Consider the following 25,132-nt stretch of genomic DNA (forward strand, 5'->3'; position numbering starts at 1 on the left):
TGTGTGTGTGTGTGTGTGTGTGTGTGTGTGTGTGTGTGTGTGTGTGTGTGTGTGTGTGTGTGTGTGTGTGTGTGTGTGTGTGTGTGTGTGTGTGTGTGTGTGTGTGTGTGTGTGTGTGTGTAACAAGTTAAAGTTTACTGTATGCGCCCAGATATTTATATAGTTTTTTAATTTTGTAATTTTTAATGGTGATTTTGATTTGTAATTACAGAGGTTGCAGAGTTAGACGAGGTTAAGCACTAAAAGCCAAGATTATACAGAAAAGTAAAAATACACATTTGTAAATAACAAGTAAACCATGCCACATTAATTAAATTAGTTTTGTGCACTGACAGCATGTACACCTGCATGCTTATATAAATGTTTTTTATGGAAATGGCAAAATTGTTTACTACGTTACAGTTTAAATAATACAATTATTTCTGAACTGGTGTTTGATATTTGTCCTGTAATCATTAAGAGGCTGTAATAAGAGCTTCAGTTTGGCATTCTTCGGGCTTAACACGTGTTAAATATAACCCACAGGAGCAGCCAGCAAGGATCATCCATTTCCAACACAGAAACTCATACTTGAGGATCCTTCATGTTGCTGCATCCGTCCTTAAAATAATGTCGTTTTTGCATCACACAAATATATTTGCCATATACACATACAACTAGATCCAAATAATATAAATAATCTATTATTATTTATCAGCATGTCAAGGACTAAAGATGGGGTATGGCCTTGATTAATTGAATGTTTATTATATTGTGTGTGTGATGGTAATGACATTTCTCACTTTATGAGAATAAAGTTTTATAAGCAAGCAGTATCGGTTCTGTGGTTTTAAATAATTACACACATACACATAGTTAACGTGACATATTTACACATTAAACTGTATTTAAAAATGTAAAATTGATCAATTTTACGTTATAAATAAAAAATGAATGGTAAATCGACACATCTGTCTGTAATGAAGAGCGGGTGCGTGCGCGGACATACTGCTGCTGGCGACGTGCGCGTTCCCGGGAAGCGCGTGCGCGAACGAACGATGGGAGGGAGGTAAACAAGATGGCGGCAGCCTTGAAGCAGCAGCTTATGTGAAGAACGAATGAGAGAAAATAAGCGAACGAAGAGCAGAAGAGGAATGAAAGATAGCGTTTTCATCCGTCATTGAGTCGTGCAGATGAATGCTAATCTCAGGTCAGTGGTTTTCAATGATGTATCCCGTTATTATGATTTGTGTTAGCCGCTGCTAACTGCTGGCGTTAAAACACTCGTTTTCCTCGACACAAACCTTACAAACATTCCACACACAACACACCCCTGCCTCACATAGACACACACCTTACACACACAGCACGCATCTTTGTTTTTATAAACTCTGTCAGCGTGTTTGTGCTTGAACGTTTATCCGCATTGAAAAATGTGATCAATCATCAAACATGTCAATTTGTGAACCTCGCAGATATATTCATCGTGTATTTTCTTAATTTCGTCTTTTTGTTTTTACAGACCCGAGACCTCAATTGAGTTTTGTCTGTAGAATTGCTGATTGTGTCTGGAATTATGTTTATTTACTGTAGTGAGACATTATGTACTGTGGCGTTATCGTGGTATCATATGGTAATACCGCGGTACCGGTTAATTTGCATATACATGAAACTACATTACACTGATGCAGTGTAATATTAGTGCCATAGCCTACTGCAAATACCATATTACTGCCTATATTAGAAAAATAATTAAAGTGCACCTATTTGATTGCTAAAAACAACATTTTTTTGTGTATTTTGCATAATACAATGTGTTTGCATGGTTTATATATTAGTATGTTTTCTACGTACCATACATTTTTTAGTGGTGGGCAGAGCGAGGCTTCGTGAAACACTGAAACAGTTGAATCAATAGCCGTGTTTGCACTATCGGGCTTCAAGCGGGCGTGCCAATGCCTGCCGAGGCCTGTCGCGTTTGCATTGTCACTTCCGGGGCATGATCGTGCTTCACTGGTGCTTCGTTGGTGCTTAAGGCCCCTCTTTTCTGGCCCGCCGAAATCGTTGGGCCAAAGCGGGCTTCTCGGGGCTAGGGGAGTGGTAAAGGTCTAAGGCGGAGTTTATCTGAGTCTCTGGCAAGATGCGCATCCATCTGTCTGCAGATTTAAAACTTTAAATATAACCGGGATCACCTGTTTCACGGAAGATGCCTGCTATGTTTGTACTTCGGACTGAAGAAAATGATCTGCATATGTAAAAAAAAAAAAATCGAAACATCAATCCGAAACCGCCTCCACAGTGACACCTAGCGGTCGTTTGCATGTCTTTACATGAAGCAGCCTTGACAAGATTTTAGATGAGCGCTGTAAAATTGTATCCCACATGTTGTTTGTTTAACACACGTGTGATAGAATGGGAGAGTGGATAGTGCTCTCGACTCTCATGCGTAGATCATTGGATCGAACCCGGGAAATGCATGCGTTTCGTTATCATAATAAAGTGCTTTTTGTTGTTGTTTTAACATCTGTTTGACAACTACATGAGCTTTTAGGCTCACAATTGTCGATAACTATAGGCTATTCGGGTCTATTTAATAAAAAAAAAAATGGAATAGAGATATACCAAATAAATAATAAGAGATTCATAAAACATATCAAGCCATAATATGCCACATTGTTTACATATAAAGATCTTTATTCAAATATATAAATTGTTCTGTGTTGATAAACTCAACCAGCTTCTTTTTTACATGTAATTTCTCCAGCCTTTGAAAATATTCTCACACAAGGGACACTTTTGCTGGCATGCATTTTTTTGTAAGTGTTACATAGATATGAGGGAAAATGACTTTTCAGTAAATTATAGTATTTGATCTCGCCAAAATCGCATCTATGAGGTATTGTCAGATTTGTTTCCTACCCTGTCAGTTTAAGATTCGACGCAGATTCGACAGGTACGCCACCTTTCGAAATACTTGTGAAATGCACCACTTGGTGTTTCGAATCACTTCATCACGTGACATGGGTGTTTCGAATCACATTTCGGAGCAGTGTTTCGAAACATTTACGCTTCGGGATCTCGACACAGTGTCGAAACGTCAGTTTCGCGGGAGCCATCCCTAACATTTTTTAGCTTTTAAATATCCTGCCCTCCTGAAATGCTTTGATTTTTTACAAAACTCATCAATCTGAAAAGCGTTGTGTCCCTGGCCTAAATACCTCTGACATCAGCCGGAAATGTGACGCTCCTTATCATGTTTAAAAGATTCGGTCACAATGACAGGCGTTAACTTGGAAGCTGTGAGTCAAGGGGGAGAAATTATGATAGTGACAGTCGTGTCTACGTCAACAGACCCAGGAAGTAAATTGTTGCCTACAATCCATCCGTGTGTTTGTTGTAGTCCAAGAAAAGAGATTTACGTTGGAAATGATTACTCACGTCATTGTTTACCTTGGGGTTTTGTACCTTTTGCATATCCTTAACATGAACTAATACACACTTACACACCAAAGGAAATGCAAAATTATGAATCGGACAACAGTTTATCTATAAAAAGCTCCTATGACGTTATTTGTTGTAATGGAATGTGTTTGTGACTTTATGGTTCAATAAACATATTATTTTTCACATTACCGCACATTATTGGGACTCTTCCCCGCCTTTCTGAAACCTGTCGATTTAAGCTCATCGTTTTGAAAAGCATGGTTTGCTCTGACTGGCCAGCTGTCCAATGCATTGTGATTACCCGGATACCTCATGTGTGTGATGGAAATGTGATGCTCCTTACCATATTTGGAAAATTAGCTCCCAAAGCAATACTCCCAGAAATACTCCAATACGAGCCATATTCCGATCCAGAAAATGCAGATGACCAAACGAATCAATTAACTTTGTTAGCGTGGCCTAAGCAGTACGTAACAGATTGGTAAGTTAAGGATATTAAAACATAAACCATGTCTGCATTTGTCTCAAAACTCATGCTTAAGCTCAAACGGCCAGCAGACTTGGAGGTAGTACGCTATTTGCAAAGGCAACTGATATCAGTGATTACTCGCTGGCTTGGGGTGAAACAATGAGGCAAGATATTCTCTCATGGTTACCAAAGGTTGCGAAAACCATCAGAACACCTTTTCAGCGTGGCTGGAAACATTATAATCCTAATAAGGTTCCTCACTTGAACTGTGTATTGTTTCACATGTGGAAGTGCTACAAAAAGACACACACAAAAGCGCTCTGTGCTTGAGCACTAACTGAAATGGCCAAGCACATTTGCTTCACATCTTGTGTATAAAACCATGCGTCCGCGTCACCCCAGAGCATCTGCCGTCACCTAAGCATTGCTTGACATTGTGACGAGCACCCACCAGCGGAAAAAGAAATCGTTGCCTATTAGAGTTGGCTTGATATTTTGACTTCGGTACAGTACCAGAACTTATTACCCCAGTATCTGTACTTAAATGGTACTATAGGTTAAATAAAAAGCTTCAAATCATAAATGAATAGAAAAAATGTATTGCCAAGACTTGGCATCTCTTATCTTCTGTTAAACTGTTTCACAAGATTTCTGAATCCTGGGGCCTCATTTATCAAGCGTGCATACGCACAGAAGTGTGCGTAGGAACAGTTTTACGCAAAGTGTGGAATGTATCAAATTGCACTTATACTTAGAAATGTGTGTAAATATACGCACACCTCGGAGTATGCGTACGCAGAGCATCTAGTGGTAGAATAGCGATACTACACAGGACCCTGTTCCAGTGAGTATAAAGTGTCTATTTATTATCCACAAGCAGGTGTTAAAAATGATTAATGTCAGTATGGTAACAGCAAATAAGTTTAATGATTTATTTGTGATATGTATCTGTATCTGTGAAAGCACATGTGATTTGTATTAATGAAGTCTCCGTCAAATGCTTGACACAGTGCAATGGCTTATCTTGCGTTATTGGAAGACTTGGCAAATAATCCATTCCGCCGGTAGCGCGTTTTCAAAGATCGCGCCAATGATGGTGGTTATATATGATGCTGTCCAAGGTGGAAAGTTGTCTGTCCTCCTCCACTTGCACTCGTTTCACGTCGGTGTGCTGTGTTTTTTTTTTTTGGGCTGATAATTTAATGTCAAACGACTTTTTTTTATTTCTAAAAGTGTTCTCATACCCAACGGAATTAAACTCACTGGTAACATGTTCCCATGCAGATTTGTTTTCTTTTGTTAGTCATTCCTCCCATACTAAGTGAACCAAACAGGATGTGTTATTAGGATTTAACCTCATCCAGCAGTAACTCAATTTCTGCGTCTGTAAAGTTTCTCTTTTACGCTCTCTTTGCCATTATTGCGATGAGGGAAAAAGCACAACCACGTGACTTATAACGGGAGGTGTTGTCACCATATATGGTGCATTGGAGGCGTTTCGAAATGCAAATGAACATGAACGTGCACGAGCATGGTGCTTATGAACAAGTGGGATTTATCATCAAGGATTACTTACTGATGTGCGTACGAACCACTTGCGCACGTTTGATAAATCCCGATTTTTTTGTACTTAGGCACATTCTAAATTTCATTCGTAGGTACAAATATAGAACATTTTCTACGCAATGTTGATAAATGAGGCCCCTGGTTTATCAACAGTGTTAATAGGAATTTTTAAATATAGTTTTATTTATAGGCCTACATGTAATTCTAACATTTTTATTAATATTAATAATATAAAAAAAATTATTAACACTAATACCTTTTTTCTTAAGCAAATTCTGTGGTTACACTTACAATAAGGTTGTATTTGTTAATGCATTAGCTAACATGACCTAACAATGATCAATACTTCTACAGGATTTATTAATATTAGTTCATGTTAGCTAATGCATTTACTAAAACATTTATAAAATCAAGAGTTGTTAACTATAAGTTTACTAATAACTTATTGTAAAGTGTTACCAATTCTATTAATATTTTATGGCTCCTCAACGTCTTTGTTTTTAGCATGTCACTTACTCTTGTGCTTTCATTTTATCATATTTGATCTTGTGAATAAGGCTAAATTAAATCAGGTGGATGATGCGCTCACCTGTCGATCTCAGAACTCTGTACAAGTCACGATGACCAAGTGGAAGATGTTTAGCGAGATTTTGACATGTAACATTTAGGGATCGACCGATATGGATTTTTCAGTGCCGATGCCGATACCGATTTTTGTTTATCAGCCTTAGCCGATGACCGATACAGGCTGCCGATTTTCTTGAGCCGATATTTGGAGCCGATACTGGTTTTGCTCACTCAATTTACATCATAAAAATTATGTAAAAAATGGCATGTTGTTAAAAAGAGATGTTATTAGTTTGCACAGTTCTTACATTTATTGTAGTCTAGGACTAGTCTAATCCCTGTCCAGGAAACCGCCCCATAAAGATGAAAAAAACCCACTTTGTTCAGCTATGATCAGCTGTTAAGCCGAGCTTTCAATGTTGTCGTGAAAAAGTTGGTTGTTTTTAGTCACATGACCTGCAATCGCTTGCGGGTTCCAGCACTCTGTCTGTAAATTATGCTGGAAAAATCGGCAAACATCGGCCGGCCGATATATCGGTCTATCACTAGTAACATTTCTTACAGACTGCAGGCGATTTACTACTAATGATGGAGCGGCTTAACTGATGTGATACGCATGAGAATCGCATGAATTTTTTTTTTGCCCAGCTCTATATCTTATCCTTGTTTACATTTTTATATTTCAAAATATATGTGTGCATTATATATAAGCCTATATGCATCAATGCGCCCGTGCACACACACACACTCACACACACATATTCAAAAACCACCGCACCACCCTGGTGAAGTGGTGCATTACCATCGCAGTGGTAAAATATTGCCAGTGTCATGCTCTAGTTTAAATAGTTAGTACCAAATATGAAAGAATATGCCAATACCAGGCTGTTAGTTAGAAGCGGATTTCTGATAATGTCAATCGTGTCCACGTTAATAAACTGTTGCCTACAATCCTTGCGTTCATTGTAGTCCATGAAAAGAGATTTCATTTGGAGACGATAACTTGCATCATCTAAGACTTTAGGATTCGTAACTTTGCAGATCATTAACATGTACTAACACACAGTCACACACCCAAAAAGTGTACATTCTTGAAAGGAAAAATATGGGCTCTTTATTTGCAGGTAAATCGGCCGAATTGACCAGCTCATTCACTGCTACAGGCGTGTAGAGAATAAGCCTATATGGTAATTTCAGAATACCATGAAACTGAAAGGTATCGGGGCACTTATATTAGATTAGATGATGACATATCAAAGCAGTATTGTGACACTTTTGTCAAATGTTAGTGTTATTGTGATGATATACAATCTTTTGAACTTCAAAAAATCAGACCGACACCAACAGGTCACTGCAGAAATGAGACAGAAAAGTGAAATTAGCCGTGATATAGATGACATATCAATGCAGTTACATTCAAACGGCTGCCACTGTATTAATGCTCTTTATAGTGCTAATATGATTGCTGACATGGTTATTGTGTCTTTTCTTTGTTGTAGGTATTTTGTGTCTTGGATAGTGATTTCCCATAATGCTGAGCAGAAGTAGAAAGCTGTAGTTCCTGATCGCAACGTTCTCAAAGAGACAGTTCTCACGGTCTGGACCTCTATAAGAAAAGATTTTGTGTCATACTGTACCAGACGTACCTGCAGAGATGTGCTGGGCTTCTGTGATTCCCAGCGTCGGCTAATTCAAGCCTTGAGATAAAAAACCAGCACGTGTTGACCCTGAGAGGTCTTGTCACTTTTGCCCTTTGGGCTCTTTGGTGCGTTGAACTGTTGTCTTCACTCATTGGTTAACAGACGTGGACGTTAGCCATGCCACTGCAGTTGTTTTCCAGATGTGACTTCGTTCTGGTGCTTTACTACTAACTGATTTTGCTCCGTCAGAACTGTGTCTCTGTTTCCAAAAAATACTGATCTTCCAGACGCCTGTCGGCCGTTGTGTTGCCGTTGAGGTCTGGATCGAGAGGAACACAGAGAGGGCAGAGAAGATGAGCGTGGGGGCTGAACTCCAGCATTTGGATTACCTGACGGAGAATGAGCTCATGGGAATGGACACCTTCATCCACCGCATCGACTCCACCGAGGTCATCTACCAACCACGACGCAAGCGCGCCAAGCTGATCGGCAAATATCTGATGGGAGATTTGCTGGGTGAAGGCTCATACGGAAAGGTGAAAGAGATGCTGGACTCAGAGACTCTGTGTCGGAGAGCAGTGAAGATCCTGAAGAAGAAGAAACTGCGGAGAATTCCCAACGGAGAGGCCAACGTGAAAAAGTAAGGTCTTCTGTGTTTCATATTATTAACTTTTTAAATTCACTTTCCTTCTCTTCTTATGAATTATACATTTTACAGAAAATGTCATCCAAAAAAATCTTATCTGACCCATATGAAATTGAAAGTGTTTACACATTTACTGTGATAGATTTGAAGGGAAATTTGTGATTTTAAACAGGATAAAAACATGCTGGAGTACTGAACAGTTTTGCATGCGGACAATAGTTGGTTTGTTCCCTCTCCCTGAAACACAAGAAATTTCAAAGCGCTTGGGCATCAATGACGCGCTCAGATTAATGGCATCAGGTTTAAAAAGGTTGCGGTTGTGATAGTGTTATGCTACATACACAACAAATGCGGGTCATTGCGTTACTTGCTCTAGATTACCCGCAGGATTTAACTTCGTGTCATGCAAATTTTTCGCTTGAGTTGAATATTTTCAACTTGGGCGCAGACGCATTTGAGGCGAACAGCGCGTGTTTTTCCGGTAAATGCGCCGCCCATATCGCGTCATCCACATCACCCCACGCGAGGACGCGTCTGATGGCGTCTTTGCATTGACTTTGTATGTAATCTCAGGGCTCAACGCAAATAATTTTTTATACTTGCCCAGTCGGGCCAGAGGTTCAGGTTTTACTTGCCCTGCCAAAATTTTCACTGGCCCCAATAAAAAATTGTCAGTGTCACATATTTAAAAATAGTAATTCAAAAGTCAAATATAATTGTATACAACAATGTTCCAACAAAAAAAGGCTACCAACTTTTCTGCTTTACCTGTAAACTGACAGCAAACTGTGCAAAATATTGCATCGTTTGTTTCTTCGAGTTTTACCCAAGTAAATGTCTGCTTCCAAGATTTTAAATAATATACATTGATGAAAATATATTTTAGTGACTGAGGGTGAAGCACTGGCAAGATCGGGGAAGTGACAATACTTTTTACTGGCCCAAACGTCTCTCGCGCTTGCCCCGGGCGACCGGGCAGTCCTTTATGTTGAGCCCTGAATCTACTCGCGCAATACGTTGAACTCACGTCTGGTGTAAACCCACAGCAAATTGGCTTCTTTTTTGTCCACCAATCCAGTGGCCTGTAATAAATGAGTAAAAAATGAACAAAAATAAATAAATGAGTAAACTTTCCTATCATGTATCACCGATCTCAAAGGCTGACGATAGGGTGATCTATGGGGTGCAACGCGTAGAATATAGGATCTGTGCATTATTTAGGTCTTAAAGTGATAGCAGCCCTTACATTGACACCCCCCCAAAATACAGCAATGCCAGTTTTCCCAAAAACCTGCAGCCCTAGTTATTAATGTTTGTGCTGCTGTTGAAGGTAATGCAGCCATTCTGAATGATGGTTAACTAGTAATGTAATGGTGGTTAACATGCATATGCAGGTAATGGGACTATGGTATATTAAAGATTATAAAGTGATTTTCATAGAGATGATCTGGAAGCTGACATTGATCTGATCTTGGTTGGAAGGTGTACTGCTGGTAAATCCCCCAGAAACCAATGCACACTTTCATTCAGCTCTGTAACGATCAATGTTCCAATCAATTCAGGGTTGGTCAATTCAAGTCCCATCCCAGCATTATTTCCTCAATGAATATCCTGTTTCATTAGGAAGTGTTGCATTACAGCTTATGAACTGTTTGTTACTCTTGTGTTTGTTTTGAGGTCAGTGATTAAGTCATCATTTCCTCTTATCTTCCTCTTGTGAAATATCATATGCTGTTTAATCACACAAAGCAGTTAAATTAATTAAAATGGGCTGCTGTGGAGCTGCAGGCTTCTGCTTTAAATAGACGAGAGCTTTTTGGCTGGCATCAGAATCGTCCTGTGTGAAGATGTGTGTGTTTCGTCAGATCTCATTGAAATTGCAAGTCGTCCAACTTCATGTAGAGTTTGTACAAAAAAGATTGTTTTTAACGACAAACAACTCTATGTAAGTTTTTCCCCTTTCCCCTGTACTCTGCTATGTTGTCTACGTAGTCAGCGGTCTTTAAAGGCATGTAGTATGTTTCAGTATATTTCTCTGCAGTTTAGCTGGTAGAGCATGAAGCAAGATCATGGGATTAATTCTCAGGCAACACACTTACTGCTACAATGTTTTCTCTAAACACACAACGCAACCTTTTGAGATGAAAGTGTCTTATTATCAGATATATGAATGTAAATGTCAATACATTGATGGCAGCTGTTAGCATTCCTCTTTCCCAACAGCAACAGGTCCAGGCTGGCAGGTGCATGCTGCAAACATGACTAGCATTGCATAACACATCCTCTCTTGCCATGTTTGTGTCTGAGGGATGCCAGAACAGAACTGGCTTTGAACCAGTTATTCCAATGACCTCTGTTTGCTCTTTGGGAATCATAGTGTATGTTCAACATAGACAAAACATCATCTAATTTACAACATCTAGGTCAGAGGCCTTCATCCGTGCTCATGGGCATCCACTGTCCAGCAGAGTTTAGATCCAACCATTATCAAACATACCTTAACCAAATAATCAAAGTCATTTTCAGTCTCACTTGTAGATTACAGACAGTTGTGTTGGAGCAGGAATTAAATTAAAATTTTCAGGAGAGTGGGTCTCCTGGAGGAGGGTTGAAGACCTATAGATGCTTTCTCAGCCTCAGGTGGAGTAGTGTTTGATGCGTATTGTACACACCTGATGAAGCTGTTATTTTAACATTCATTCATCAGCTCCTCAGGAGATTCCAGAAGTATGTGATATAAAGTATTTGCTCATGGCCATTGGGTTCTACATCCATGTGTATTGAGCCAATCACGTGAGCTCTAAATGACACGTGACTAATGACATCCTCCACAGGACAATATCAGCACTCATTGGTCATTTATCATTATATGTTTTCCCTAAACATTGAACCCATACCTGCTGTCAAAACAATGTTTCTAGGGCTGTCACGATTATGAAATTTGGCTGGTGGTTAATTGTCTAATAAACTGTGACGATTAATTGCCTGTTTTATTGCTCTGACATTTTATTTTCATAATTTTTTTGTTTGTTTATAAAATATTTTTTCACACATTGTTGTGATTATTTAAATTTAAATATTTTGAAAGGTTTACCTGGCAGTAAATATTAATACACATAACACATATTTAAAAGTAATCTGATACAGTCTTGTTTTACAGGCGCTGCAGCTCCCCCTTGTGTTTTTTAGAGAGATGTGCAATCATTACGGTGATCTGAAATCATCGCGATGAGGTCAAACAATCACGATGAGACGATTATTTAATCATTGTGACAGCCCTAGTTTCTTTTTTGTAATACACTAATACTTTTAAGCGCTTGTCATTGGAGAAAGACCCTTTTTGATTTTTTGGTGTAGCAACATCTACCAGTGGAGGTTAACAGGTCATGCCCGAGTTAACTTTTGGCTGACTTTACACAATTATAAGAGACGGGAGGAAAGTATATCGAGCTAGCGGGAAGCAAAGTTATGTTTAAAAAATCAGAAGTGTAGTCTTGTGTCTCTCTCACGCATGCACACACACACACACACACACACACACACACACACACACACACACACACACACACACACACACAGTGTATATATGAGCTTCTGTCCTGCAGTTATTTCTGGCCTATGGCAGCACAGTATTTCTCTGCAGTGACCTATGCTGAATACTACAGTAAAATCTCTCATTTTATATTCAGATTCCTTGCTCTCTAATGTCTGTATGATGTGCAGTGGTTTCCAAACTTAACTTTGTGTTCAAGTCGAATATTTTTAACTTGCGTGAAGACTAGTTTGAGGTGAATAGCGTGTGTTTTTGTGACGATTGATTGCGCGGCCCAATTCGCGTCATTCGCCCCACACAAGTTTGCGCACGATAAATTGCATGCGATAGTCATGCACATCTCGTAAAGCCAGTTCCTTAATTAGTAGTAAATCGCCATCCCCTGGTTTCAGATGGAGCCGCATTCACTACACAAAGCTATAGTTCACTGACAATCCGGGCAATTTTGCATTAATTATTGTCCACGTACCGCCTGCGATTTATGTATGCGATATTGCCCAACTTGTAAGTAAACTACGGCTTTAAAGGATTGGTCCATTTTCTTAAAAGAAAAATCCAGATAATTTACTCACCACCATGTCATCCAAAATGTTGATGTCTTTCTTTGTTCAGTCGAGAAGAAATTATGTTTTTTGAGGAAAACATTGCAGGATTCTTATTTTAATGGACTTTAATGGCCACCAACACTTAACACTTAACTCAACAAGTAACAGTTTTTTTTCATAATGTATAATTATTGATGATCTTTTCTGGATTGACGTACATGTCAACATGATTAATATGTAATGCATGCCTGCTCGTTTTTATGAGCTGTTTTAAGTTTTTTTTGTGGTTTTGTTAATCAGTTATTAGCACCTATTACACATGACTGACCTGAGAACAGTTTTATTGATTGTTGTGTGTTTTTTATAGGGAGATCCAGCTGCTCAGACGACTTCAGCACAAAAACATCATTCAGCTGGTGGATGTGCTGTACAACGAGGAGAAGCAGAAAATATATCCTTTAAAACACAGTTTATCTGTGTGTTAACTACACATTTATATTTGGGATGGGCACGAGTACTCCAGTATTCAAACATGATGTTGAAGATCAAAAATGAAAACGATGATAGCATTGATTTTAATTGGTGAATTTTAAGGTCAAACTGACAAGCAAATGTGGTCCATAGTGAAGACCGGGAGGGTGTTCGACTTTATCCCATGCTGCACAGAAAGATCGTCGTATGACATCATAGTGCCTCGAGAGTGATTTCGAAAGCACCCATTGAAGTCTAAAAAGCACACAGTAAAGTTTGTCTTAAATGAAATGAAAATACAGTCAAAAGTGCAAAATGTGCTTTCATGAGATATAATCTCATATTTAAACATCAAATTTTCAAGATACAAATATACACAGAAATACGACAAAAGCAGACCTAATAAGAGCTAATAGACGCGTTCAGCAGTAACAACATAAACGCGTCTTTCGTGGTCATCACGTAACTTCCGGTAAACTCTGCGACGAATAAATAACAACAAAGTCCTTTTTAAGTAGTTTATTTATATAGCAAGCAAAATAAACAACACATAGATTACATAGGAACCCAAAACGTTTGTTATTTTCAATGAGGTATTTGTTTAAGAATTCAGTTTCAGCAACTAGTCAGACAATTAAAAAAACTGAAACCGGATGTAAAGTTAGGACCAGACGCTTATCGCGTCACTGCACGTGCGCCCGATGAAACAGTCTATGGCTAAAAAGATGGTGAAAGACTGCTGCTTAATAATATTGCATAATTATTTGTGCCTTGGCTATGTTTCAAAAGCGTACTGTTATGATTATGTAGTGCTCCACAATGGGAGCAGTTCAACTTTCTGTACAGCATGTAACTTAGTTTGTTCACTTACATTCGGTTTCACATTGTCACATCAGTTCGCTGGGTTTGATTTTCTGATGCTCTTTCCACTACTTATCAAACTTAGAGATCAAGAGTAGTTGGACCATACAAACAATCAGACCAGTCTCATGAACGTGTCACACAGTGAATTCCAAACAGCATTTTTATGACCTTGAAGGGCACTTTGGAAAGGGAATGACGCATAAACAGTCGCTCCAGATAACGAGAAAATTATGTATTTCACTGCTTTATTTGTTCAATTGTATTTTAATCGACCACAGTAAGAGACACAATTGTGCAACTCCCTCTAGAGTTTATGCAACAAGAGTTCTGGGGCCGGTTGCACCAGCTGTGCATAAGTTACAATGTAGCCTAGTTACGATGTAAATGGGCACTAAGTTACAACTTACGCACTACTAAATGTTTTTGCATTGCACCATTAAACTTAGTTTAAACATAACAATATGTTGTAACTTAATATTTACGGAAGCCTCTGTCCATGAATAATGGTCGAAATAAGATGTCCGCCAGATTAGATCACATCGATGACTCGTAATTGATGATGACCCGCAAGTTTGTCAACAAGTTTTCAAGAACTGTTTTGTTTTCTGTGTATCCATCAATTAAAATACGTTTTTAATTTTCTTCCTCTTTATTTTCTTCTTTATGTGTGGGATAGATATTTTCAATTAAAAGTGTAATGTTTTGAGTTCGATAACTTTAACGTCTTTTTTAAAGGGGCCGTGAATTGGTCGATTTTATTGCTTTATGACGTTGATTGATGTCTACTTATGCATTTCGCGTTGTTTTTACATTCAAAAACATCAAAAGCAATAAGTAATACGCTATTTTGTAACATGGATTAGTGGCTGTCTTGAGAAATGGTTCGTTTGAAGGGGCGGGCCGCATTGAAGACCTGAACGTAAACACCCACTGCTATGATTGGACAGCTTCATTCCCCGTCATTACATGTAGGGAAATGTTTTAAAAACATTAATGTGATAAAAATAGCAGCCGAACACAAATATGTTTGAGACACAAAAGATTCTGGGTGCTAAAGATGATACACATAAATGACAATACGTATATTAAAGTAGAAACAAAACTCGACGTGAATAAATTACCGTATAAAACACAGTAAGCGTGCATCCGAATCTAAACTGCGTCTAATAAATCCTTATCAATAACTTTGTATATTTCTATTGTGCTTGTGAGGTTGCTTTTACATTCACGTAATGTTAAATACCACAGTTATATGATAAAAAATAAGCTTTGTTGAGTGTATGACCTTTCAAACGCAACTTGCCTAAATTACCGTATACAACACAGTAAACGGGCATCAGAATCTAAACTGCGGTTGATAAATCCTTCCTTATAACTAACTTTGTATATTTCTACCTTTAAATTACAGTCGTATTGTTAAGTGTTGTACCTTTATTAATCGTTTAATGTTTTTAGTAAATTAAAACAGTCAACAAACGTATTTAGACACGGATGTTACAACAGGACATCAAGCAATCTCTTTTAACAAAGCAATAGTGAAACGCAGTAACTTAAATAAAGTAAAATGTCTTACTGTGAATTATACTGCTGTGTCATTGTTGTCAGATCCAATATAAGTGGTGCTTCTGACTGAGTCTCTCTGCAAATCCAGCATCGACTTCTTTACAAATGAATCCATGTCCACAACGTTAACAAACGCTCCCCACACGAGCTGGAACTTCTTCAAAAGCAAACTTTATCCAAGCATATTGCTAATGTTAGGTTCCAAGCCTCCGGATTGAAGTATTTAGCTTCTGTGTTGTTCCCATGGTTGTTCCCACGCGGTTCTTTCAGAACCGAAAATGCGTTTCCATGGTATCATAACAGATCACCGCGTCAAAATAAAAGTCTCTCAGAAAAAAATTTATTTAAAAAGTCATTTTGGTTAAATTTGTCAATTTTTAAAGACATGTTTACTTACTGAGACACACGTGTCACGCGAAGCTGTGGGCGAGGCTACAAAAGTAGACTTGTCCTTTTGGTTATGGGGAGGTGTTTCAATTCTACTTTGACGTCATAGATTTCCGAATTTTAGACTGGAGTGTTTAGCTGGCTTTGTGCCAAAGACGGTTATATTTCAGTAGCACGGACGTTTTCAGTTCTGAAACTTGCAGGATGTTCATTTAAGTATGATGACCTCTTATATAACAAATTATCAAGTTAAAATTGAGTTTTTGATTCACCGCTCCTTTAACTTTCAATTTAGGCCAGTTAAGAATGAGTTTGAAATTACGTGCTGTTCAGGCGATTTCCTGTTTACCTATTAGAAGGCGTGTGATTGGGTTAAGAAAAATAGACGTCGTTCTATGCGACAACGCATTACTTTACGGAGAGCTTACGACCTACTAGTTAAGTTCTGCCTTAAGAACAAATGGTGCAACCGAATAAAGTAAAGAGTATGTTATAAACTAGCTAGTAGTTACTAAGCCTCTAGTTTGGACTTTACGTCCCAGTTTAAGTAAGAACTTGGGAACGACTGGTGCAACCCTACCCAGATCTTTAAAGGGAATAGGGCACAGGGATGATCACTTCTGATTTGAATTATAAAGCCCTGCATCACTGTCCAAAATGTTTTTTCATGTAGTCTTAAGCCCTATTCGGACGGGATTAGTATTACATGGGGACCTCTAAGAAAATCGTGCTTCTCAGAGGTCCTCTGTGTTTTTAATCCCGTCCGAATCGGCCGTGTCTGTGTTTTTCTCTGACGACCTCCGTAAGAATTCCAGAGCAATTTACCTACTGTTTTTCACCGAACTCAGAGGTCCTCTGAGAAATTTAATCCCGTCCGGATGCAAATGTCCGTGGTTGCCCGCATTATCTTTTGAAAACGCGGTTCATTTCGTGTTTTGGCCAACGTGATCTGCAGTAAGGTCTTACTAATGCGAGAATATTGTATTTCCTGAGTCCTGTTCATTCAGATATGAATGTTTTTTCGCATTCGGCAAAATAAAATAATTAAATCAAGACGAGCTGAATATCATACACTGTTAAGACTGGCCACTGTAATATCATTAACGTTATAAGAAACTCCGTTCAAAGTTGTTCAACTCCGGAATGGTAATGTTAATTAATAAAGATATTACATTTTATTAATCATTATTTCTTCATTTCTTTGTGTTTATTATAAGCAGACAGTTATATAAAACACGTAGGCTAACGTTACTTTAGTAGGATTTGTATATTTTATTTTGATTTGTTAAAATTAAATGAATAAATTACATGTTCTGTCATAATTTTACATTTAAAGCAAAATATTAAACATTACAAACACGCGTATCCAGAGCACGTGCTACTGCAACGCCCAAATGCATGAAACAGACACTCCCATTTCTGGAATAGCCTGCATCATTTTAAGCCCGTCCGAATCGGTACATAAAATCACAGACGTCCTGTGGGACACGTTGAAACGTAGTTTGGAAAACGAATCCCGTCCGAATAGTGCTTTAGGTCATGTTTCTGTTGTGTAGCTCTGTGTTTTGTTTCCTTTACTTCTTGCTCACGTATATGATCATGGAGTATTGTGTCTGTGGGATGCAGGAAATGTTGGACAGCGTTCCAGAGAAAAGATTTCCAGTATTTCAAGCTCACGGGTATGACTGCCTCTCCATCAGATGTCCTTTTTTTTTCATTTATAAACAAACAAATTATTTGCCTACCAGATGATGGAATTAAAAGGAATTAAGTTCTTAGCATTAGCGATGTCAGGGTTCCCACGGGTTTTTGAAATCCTTGAAAGTTTGTGAATCTGGGGAAAAAAAATCCAAGGCCCTGGGAAGTTTTTGAAAATATACATACATAGATACAGGTCATTGAAAGTGCTTGAATCTATTTTATGCGAGAAGTTTTCTGGAAAAAATTCATATTATTCCCTGTTTAGTGTAGGTATAATAACACGTGCTAAACTGTTAGCTTTCAATGCTTATATCGTCTATATGCGAATGTTGATTCATACCAAAATGCTTTTTGCATAGTTGTGTTTAACACATTAAAAAGTCTCGGGTTACGTACGTAACTGTTGTTCCCTGAGAAGGGAACGAGACGCTGCATCTCCCTTGCCATACTTCCTGCGTCCCTGTAACGCCGTATTTCAGATAGCGATATACTTCCTGGCTCCCGCGTCACCCTGTCTTTGTTGTTAACCTCATCAACATTGGTTGAATTTGACACGATATACACACTTACCCGCGTAGGCGTCCCCAAAGTGTAACCGCAGTGACCCAGCGCAAGTTCCCTTGAAAGGGAACTGTAACAATGTATCTTAAAATGTAACACCATGTAACCGTGCTCTCACTTGAAATGTGTCCCCACATTTAGTCCTTGAATTTGAGGGTATGGGACCTGGAAAGTCATTGAAAGGTACTTGAATTTGAAGTCAACTAAGTTGTGGGAACCCTGAACTATCAGTTGATGTCATTCTAAATTATTGAATATTGATATCAGCACAGACATTTTTTATCGGTGCATCCCTATTTAGAACGATGGGTGTCATTCACTAAGCATGCGTACGGACAAATTTGTTCATAAAATGGGTGTACGAACTAAAATTATGGATATATATATGTTATTTTTCCTTGCTCAAGTTGTTCTTATGTTTTTGCAAACATTTAGAAATTTTTTTAGTATGAACGTTTTTGTTGAATCATGATTTGTAAGTTAAAACGTCTGTACGCACATTTTACAAACAAATTTGTGCATACGCATGCTTAGTGAATGAGACCCATTGTGTGAAAATATAACCTTAATATCTTTAATATTGACTACGTAAGGTCATGTCAAAGATTGAAATCAAACTTTGATGCACCTAATCTCATTTTTAGATTATAAGACTTCAGCTTGGAATTCACAGACGATGTCACATATATTTACAGCTATTATCATCAGTATATGATATACATTTATTTAAAGTGACATCATTTTACCTCATACTGATCAGATATTTGACCTGTGAACACTGAACATGTCGGTGTAATTCAAATATGTTACTATTTGTTAAGATGGTGAGACGTTTCGCTGTTTTGTGTCTCACGGGTACTTTTGCCAGCTGTTGGATGGTCTTGAATATTTGCACAGCCAGGGAATTGTGCACAAAGATATTAAACCAGGGAATTTGCTGCTTACGACAGATGGGGCGTTAAAGATTTCTGACTTGGGTGTAGCAGAGGTAAGAGAGGTTTTTGTGTTCACTGCTCTTTAGTTTGTTTTACTGTTGTGTTGAGGTTATTTATAGGCTTCAAGCAGCAGTCGGGCAATCATAATCCTGTAGTGAATGAATGTAGTGAATGCGTCTGCTAAGCGATAACACAAGAGTGCTTGTGTTGTTAAAGAGCGTTTGAGTGATTCATGTCTACGTTTACTGCTAATTATTGTCGGCCTTGAAGAAATGATAATAACACAAGCATGAGGGTTTTATATTTAAGCTGCCCTGCTTTTACACACCATACATGTTTAAATAATTAAAAAAATGTATACATAGGCAGAATTACATTACATCTACCACACTGTACAAAATATACCACCTGTATAAACATACGTCTGTTAACCTTTGATCTCCAGGCTCTCCACCCCTTCGCAGAGGATGACACATGTCGGACGAGCCAGGGGTCACCAGCGTTCCAGCCACCCGAGATCGCCAACGGCCTAGAAACATTTTCAGGGTTTAAAGTGGATATCTGGTCTGCTGGAGTCACACTGTGAGTTAGACACAAACACGTACACACACAAAATAATCATATATTGCTATTATTTGGTAACATATTAAACTCTGGTTAAGACGGATCCATGTATCCTTATATGAAAAGAATTGTGCACTGAATCTGCCTGTCGTTCTCCCTCACAGATATAACATAACGACGAGTCTGTACCCGTTTGAAGGGGACAACATCTATAAGCTGTTTGAGAACATTGGGAAAGGTGACTACACGATTCCTGAGGAGTGTGGACCGCTGCTGTCTGATCTGTTGAGAGGTGGGAATCACACAGAATCAGACTTCTCTTTAATAACACTATACATCTGAAGATCAGATTAAAACATGATCACGATCAAAATTCAACAAAATGACTTTGTATACATAAAATCTGGTTTGTACCCCAGAGATCTGATTCTGTCAATCTGTTCACGTTCCTTAAATTTGTGCATATGGTGAACTGTTTAAAATAATAATTTAATTATGAAAATATTAGTGTAAATGTAATAATGAGCTGTTTTCAAAACCATTTAATAAGGTTTTGATCATTCTGCTGCTGTACTGTATTGTTTGTCTTGCTGTAGTTCATAGGTTTGATCATTAGATGGTGCTGTGTTGTTAATGTTCAGCACTTTTGTTGTCTCAGCAGCACCGGGTTTAACATCATTTTCATTATAATCTGATCCTCAGAGTTCAACATCAACATCTGAATACTGATACCAGCCTACAGTTCATCTCATAAACTTAAATGTTACCTGCTGCCAACATAATATCACATTCGAAAAGAAGCTCATGTTTAACAGCGTGTGTGTTGGCCAGCAATGAGCAGGCTTTTATATGTAAAGTTAGGGAGGGTTTAATCCAAAAGAACTAAAATCTGACGTCTGATCAGAACTTTGTGTCACATTTCACCCAAAAATGAAAATTCTTGGTAGATCTGGGGCACCATTGACTTCCATCAAATTGTTTTTCCTACTATGGAAGTCAGTGGTGCCCCAGATCTGTTTGATTACAATTTCTACAGGTTTGGAACAACTTGAGGGTGAGTAAATGATGACAGAATTTTAATTTTTGGGTAAACTATTCCTTGAAGCAAATGTGATCTCAAAGCACCTGCTACCATGAGCTTTTGTGGAGTGAACTGCACAGTTGCATGCTTAAGGATGCGTTGTAAACTACAGAGCAGATAGATTGACACCTAACTAGCATAAAAAATATAAGTTTGATGTGATGTTGCATGAACCGATGATGATGATGATGATGCAGCATGACTCTGTTCTTCATCACGTGGCAGGGATGCTGGAATACGATCCTGTGAAGAGATTCTCAATACAGCACATCAGACAGCACAAGTAAGTTTATCAAAACCTTTACACATGCTCACACACACACACGTACGCACATTAATCCACTATATATATATCCACTTACATATTCACAGTGCTTTCACAGGTCATCTTCAATTAAAGGTGCATTGTGTAACTTTTAAAATGATCTCTTGACAGGAATGCAATATAATCTACATAACTATATTATCTGTGGTGTATAAAGACCTTACATAATGAACTGTAATGTTTTTATTACCTAAGTATGATCCATTTTTATCTACATCATACGCCGCAGGTCCCCTTACATAGACGTGTAAAAAACTGCTCTATAGAGCGCATTTGTCAATATGTTTTCTCAGATGATGACATGTTTGTCATGTGGGGGCTACCATAGCTTCTCTATGCGTTTCATAAGGGAGGCTTGAGCTGTGGACTGAGCAGTTGGTTGCAATTCACAATCTCACCGCTAGATGTCGCTAAAATCTGCACAGTGTACCTTTAATCAGCATTGTGAAATGAACTATTTTAATATGGCCATTAAGTTATATTGGTGTGTGTTATAAAATAATATTTTTCAGTGTGGATTCTGGAGGCACAATAAATCAAACCTTACATTTTTTATTCTTGCACAACTGGGTTCGTAAGAAACACCCCCCTTCAGAACCGCCCGTCCCCATACCGCCCAGCGCTGAAATTCGTGACCCCTGGCGGAGCATGACGGTGGTGCCATACCTGGAGGACCTTCATGGTTACGCAGAAGAGGAGGACGACGAGATGTTTGATGGAGAAGATGACATCATATATACTCAGGATTTTACAGTACCAGGTGAGTCCACTAACTACTGTAAACTTACTGTAGGACGTACTGGAACTTCTGGAGTTCATACAACAACTGTATAGCATAAATGATGGAAAGACATTGTTTCAAATGTCAAGCTCTCCTCATCACATGATGTGTTGCTTTGAGCAGGACAGGTGCCTGAGGAGGAGGTGGACATAGACCAGCGTCCCCCAGAGCGCCGGTGTCCTATGGCCAAGCCTCTGTGCATAAACGGGACAGAGTCGGCTTCACTGAAACCCAAATCCGAGCGGCGTTCCAGCTCTTCTTCAAATCGCTCCAGGAAGGGCATGTCTGCAGCGAGCAAGATTCGCAAACTTTCCACCTGCAAGCAGCAATGACCTCATCCACCTGATCTTCTCCTCTGTACAGGTGAGACCGCGCAGACAGCCGTTAACTTGGTGTCAAGTTTTTTTAAGTAGGCTAATTTCCGCTTGTGATAATCACAATTCTTTTGTTTAAAATAAAGATCACAATTCTCTCATGATTCTCAAGAACTTTAATTTTAAATGCGTACAACCCCTGAACATTAGTTTAACATTAGTTTTTACATGTGTAAAGAATTATGCTTCTGAAAGTTTCAGATAAGTGTAGATAATCTTTAAATTCAGTTAATGTTAATTGTAGAGTGTTTATGTATTCATTTTATTTAAAGAAAACATTTAAAATATAAATTTTAAGTAGCCTAAATAAAAAAACGAATACGTTTTGGTGCAAATTGCTGCCACATGGATTGAGATTACTTTATGGTAATGAGCTATGATGCGGTTCGGCGGCAACCAATTGGAAGGCGGAAACCTCCGCTTGAGAGGATTCCAGAGAATGCATTCGAGCATCAGAGTGTTTTTTGATGCTCTCGCTGGTGGCATGAACGTCCATCGGGTGAATAAATCTACATGCATGCTTAATCTTCACGCCCACTTTGGCCAAATACAGGAAACCGTAACGGAAGCAGTCAAGTGCAAAGACAGCAAGTGTGTCCCCCTGTACTAAAAACCCTTTCGGAAGGGATAAGATTCGTAATAAGATCCTTTACTTGGTACTAAAACAACGTCAAGGTTCTTGTCAGACGTACCTGAGCATTGCTCTGCCTCACTCATTTTCTTTAGTTTCTGTTTCTTTCTGTCTAATTTCTTGGCAAAAGCATCCGCTGTTTCAGTGGAGCGAATCTTTTAACGATTAATCGTGCAGCTCTACTTTCGCGCGAACTAGACGTGCGAATGAGGCGGAATCGCTTCTACCGCGCTAAACCCCTTATTCGCGCCGCAAGACCTCCAGACGCACGTCAACGCTTGATTTTCTATTAACACAATAATATACCTAATTACTGCAAGTAATATAACAAAGGCAACATCTGTGGTGTTACTTTATCTAGAAAAATGTTAACAGTTACAGTCATTAAAGAGTCTGCATATCAGCTTGAAGAATTGGTATCGGACGATCACGAAGACAACAAATCGGTAATCTGTATCGGCTGCAAAAATCCTGATCGGAGCATCCCTACTTGTGCTGAAACAAAAGTTTATGGCTGTGTCCGAAGATTCTGAAGTGTTCAGTCGATGCATTATCCAAAGAAGAAGAAGGGGTGTTGTTTTATTCAAAAATGTCCAAAAAGCGATAATGCGGCACTATTGAAATGAAAATACATATATTAAAAAGCTGTCCCTTGTGGTTAAATTCCACTAGATTAACGTCATTCCAGTTAACGACTTAAGGGTTCGTTATAGTTGTGTGTATGTTCTGCATTGGTTTTCATTTATACTTTTGCGTTGTCATCCGCATCGACGTGCAAACGCATGCGCAGACCGCTGGTAGACGGTATCCACGCGTGTAACCACAGTAGCAGCGCGACTGTCAAAGAAGAAGCAGCTTGGCAAGTTAACCCACAAACGAAGAAGAAACTGCAACTTGTTGTGTATGATTTGAGAAGACCCGTAGTGATGGAAGTTAATAAACAGCGACTTTTATTGCAGTTTGAGTTAAATCACTCCTCAACTTGGCCCATCTTTGTTTTCAGCGTTTCAAGCGGAAATACCTATGACACACTTTTTTTACATGATGGGAGGGGTTCTGGTGCACCAATCACATCGCTTGCGGCCCGCGTAGAACTGACGCGCTGTTAAAAATTTTGCGAGGTGCACGTCAGGCTAAGCACAGGCTATAAATCGGGCTTAACTTATAACGCCATATGTCATGTGATGTATCAACATGGCAGATGTAATGCGTCCAAATTCATTCATACTATCCATATTTATACTTTATAGTACCTACTGTTTTAACTGTCGATGAGTACTTCATCTAATTCAATACATATTGTCAAAGTATGCGATTTCGGACGCAGTCTATTTACCGCAATCACTGCTGTACGTCAAACAATGTACACATCAATGTTCGGGGGGCCGCGATTACACATGTTTAATTGCACAGCTGTGTGAACATTAATGCAGAAGAATAAATGAAAGCTGATGCGTAGCCTATGGATTGGTCTGAAGCAGAAGTATAAATCAGCCTTGAGACTCGTTGTCAGTGTGTGCAGCTATTTGTGTATTCATCAGCTGCTGTCCTCTACTGATACTCATACATAGCTTCTGATAATGGATGACTTTAATGAATAGCCAGAGATGGTTTTAGATGATAAGATGCTCACAGTAATGATGGATGACGCATATATGCGGTTATGTGTGTGTGTGTGTTTACAGGGTGGGGTTCCTCTCGCACGTAAGAGATGCCGCAGTGAATGTGATGACTCAGTCTCTCTCTCTCTCTCTCTCGTGCATGATCTCCTGCATTTCTCTGTAAGGATGCTGTGAGCATCCACATTAGCACATGAATTCGACAGTGTATTAATTTTATTGTTTCTTTTTTTCTGCAGGTTTATGTTGTTTCCCTTCAGTCGATACTGAACGCTGTTCCCAACGCACATTTCTGCCCTGAAAATGAACTCGACACTAACGGCATCCGGACACTTGTGTTTCTCGCTCGACTTGATCTGGAACGGAGCGACTTGTTTTGGGAATGCTGTAAAAGAACGGACGTGGTTTTTCCCAAAATCCTCCTCTCTCTCCCTCTCTGAGGTTTTTCTTCTCCTCTGTGTCCGGTCTCAATTATGTTTGCCACAGATCAGCACCAGAAGACCGTGTGGACGTTTTCCTGTAGCGAGCTGATGGCGCACATGTGACCTGACCTCACCGTTTAGTTTTTAGACCATCTTTTAATTTACAGTCGTTAACTACAGTTTAAAGTGCAAATTGTGTTGTGTAAAGAATGACATAAATGATACAAAGAGATCAGTTATTGTAGAGAGATTATGGTACAAATGTTACCAACGTTAAAAAAAACAAACGCATTATAACACTGCATGCTGGGAAGCATTTGGAGGACACAGAAGACTGATGCCTCACTGCAGTACCTCTCCCTTTTGGTTTGTTATTTTTCCCTTTAAATATTTTTTAAGTATTATTTATATAAAGACATCCCAACTAAAGCAGAGTTAAGTCGT

At 38.8% G+C, this 25,132-nt stretch overlaps 1 protein-coding gene across 1 annotated transcript; it reads left to right on the plus strand.

Annotated features, from left to right (window-relative positions):
- The first annotated feature begins 1,004 nt into the window (after positions 1–1,004).
- stk11 (serine/threonine kinase 11) lies at positions 1,005–25,122 on the plus strand. The gene is made up of 11 exons (XM_073871853.1): positions 1,005–1,189; positions 7,525–8,305; positions 12,777–12,860; positions 17,284–17,366; positions 18,805–18,944; positions 19,337–19,473; positions 19,620–19,747; positions 20,762–20,813; positions 21,422–21,621; positions 21,766–22,005; positions 24,506–25,122. Exons 2-10 carry the CDS (start codon positions 8,019–8,021, stop codon positions 21,972–21,974), a joined length of 1,320 nt encoding a protein of 439 aa, XP_073727954.1. The 5' UTR covers positions 1,005–1,189; positions 7,525–8,018; the 3' UTR covers positions 21,975–22,005; positions 24,506–25,122.
- The last annotated feature ends 10 nt before the right edge of the window (positions 25,123–25,132 follow it).

Source organism: Misgurnus anguillicaudatus, chromosome 2 (genome assembly GCF_027580225.2).
Source record: "Misgurnus anguillicaudatus chromosome 2, ASM2758022v2, whole genome shotgun sequence".
Classification (NCBI taxonomy): Eukaryota; Metazoa; Chordata; class Actinopteri; order Cypriniformes; family Cobitidae; genus Misgurnus; species Misgurnus anguillicaudatus.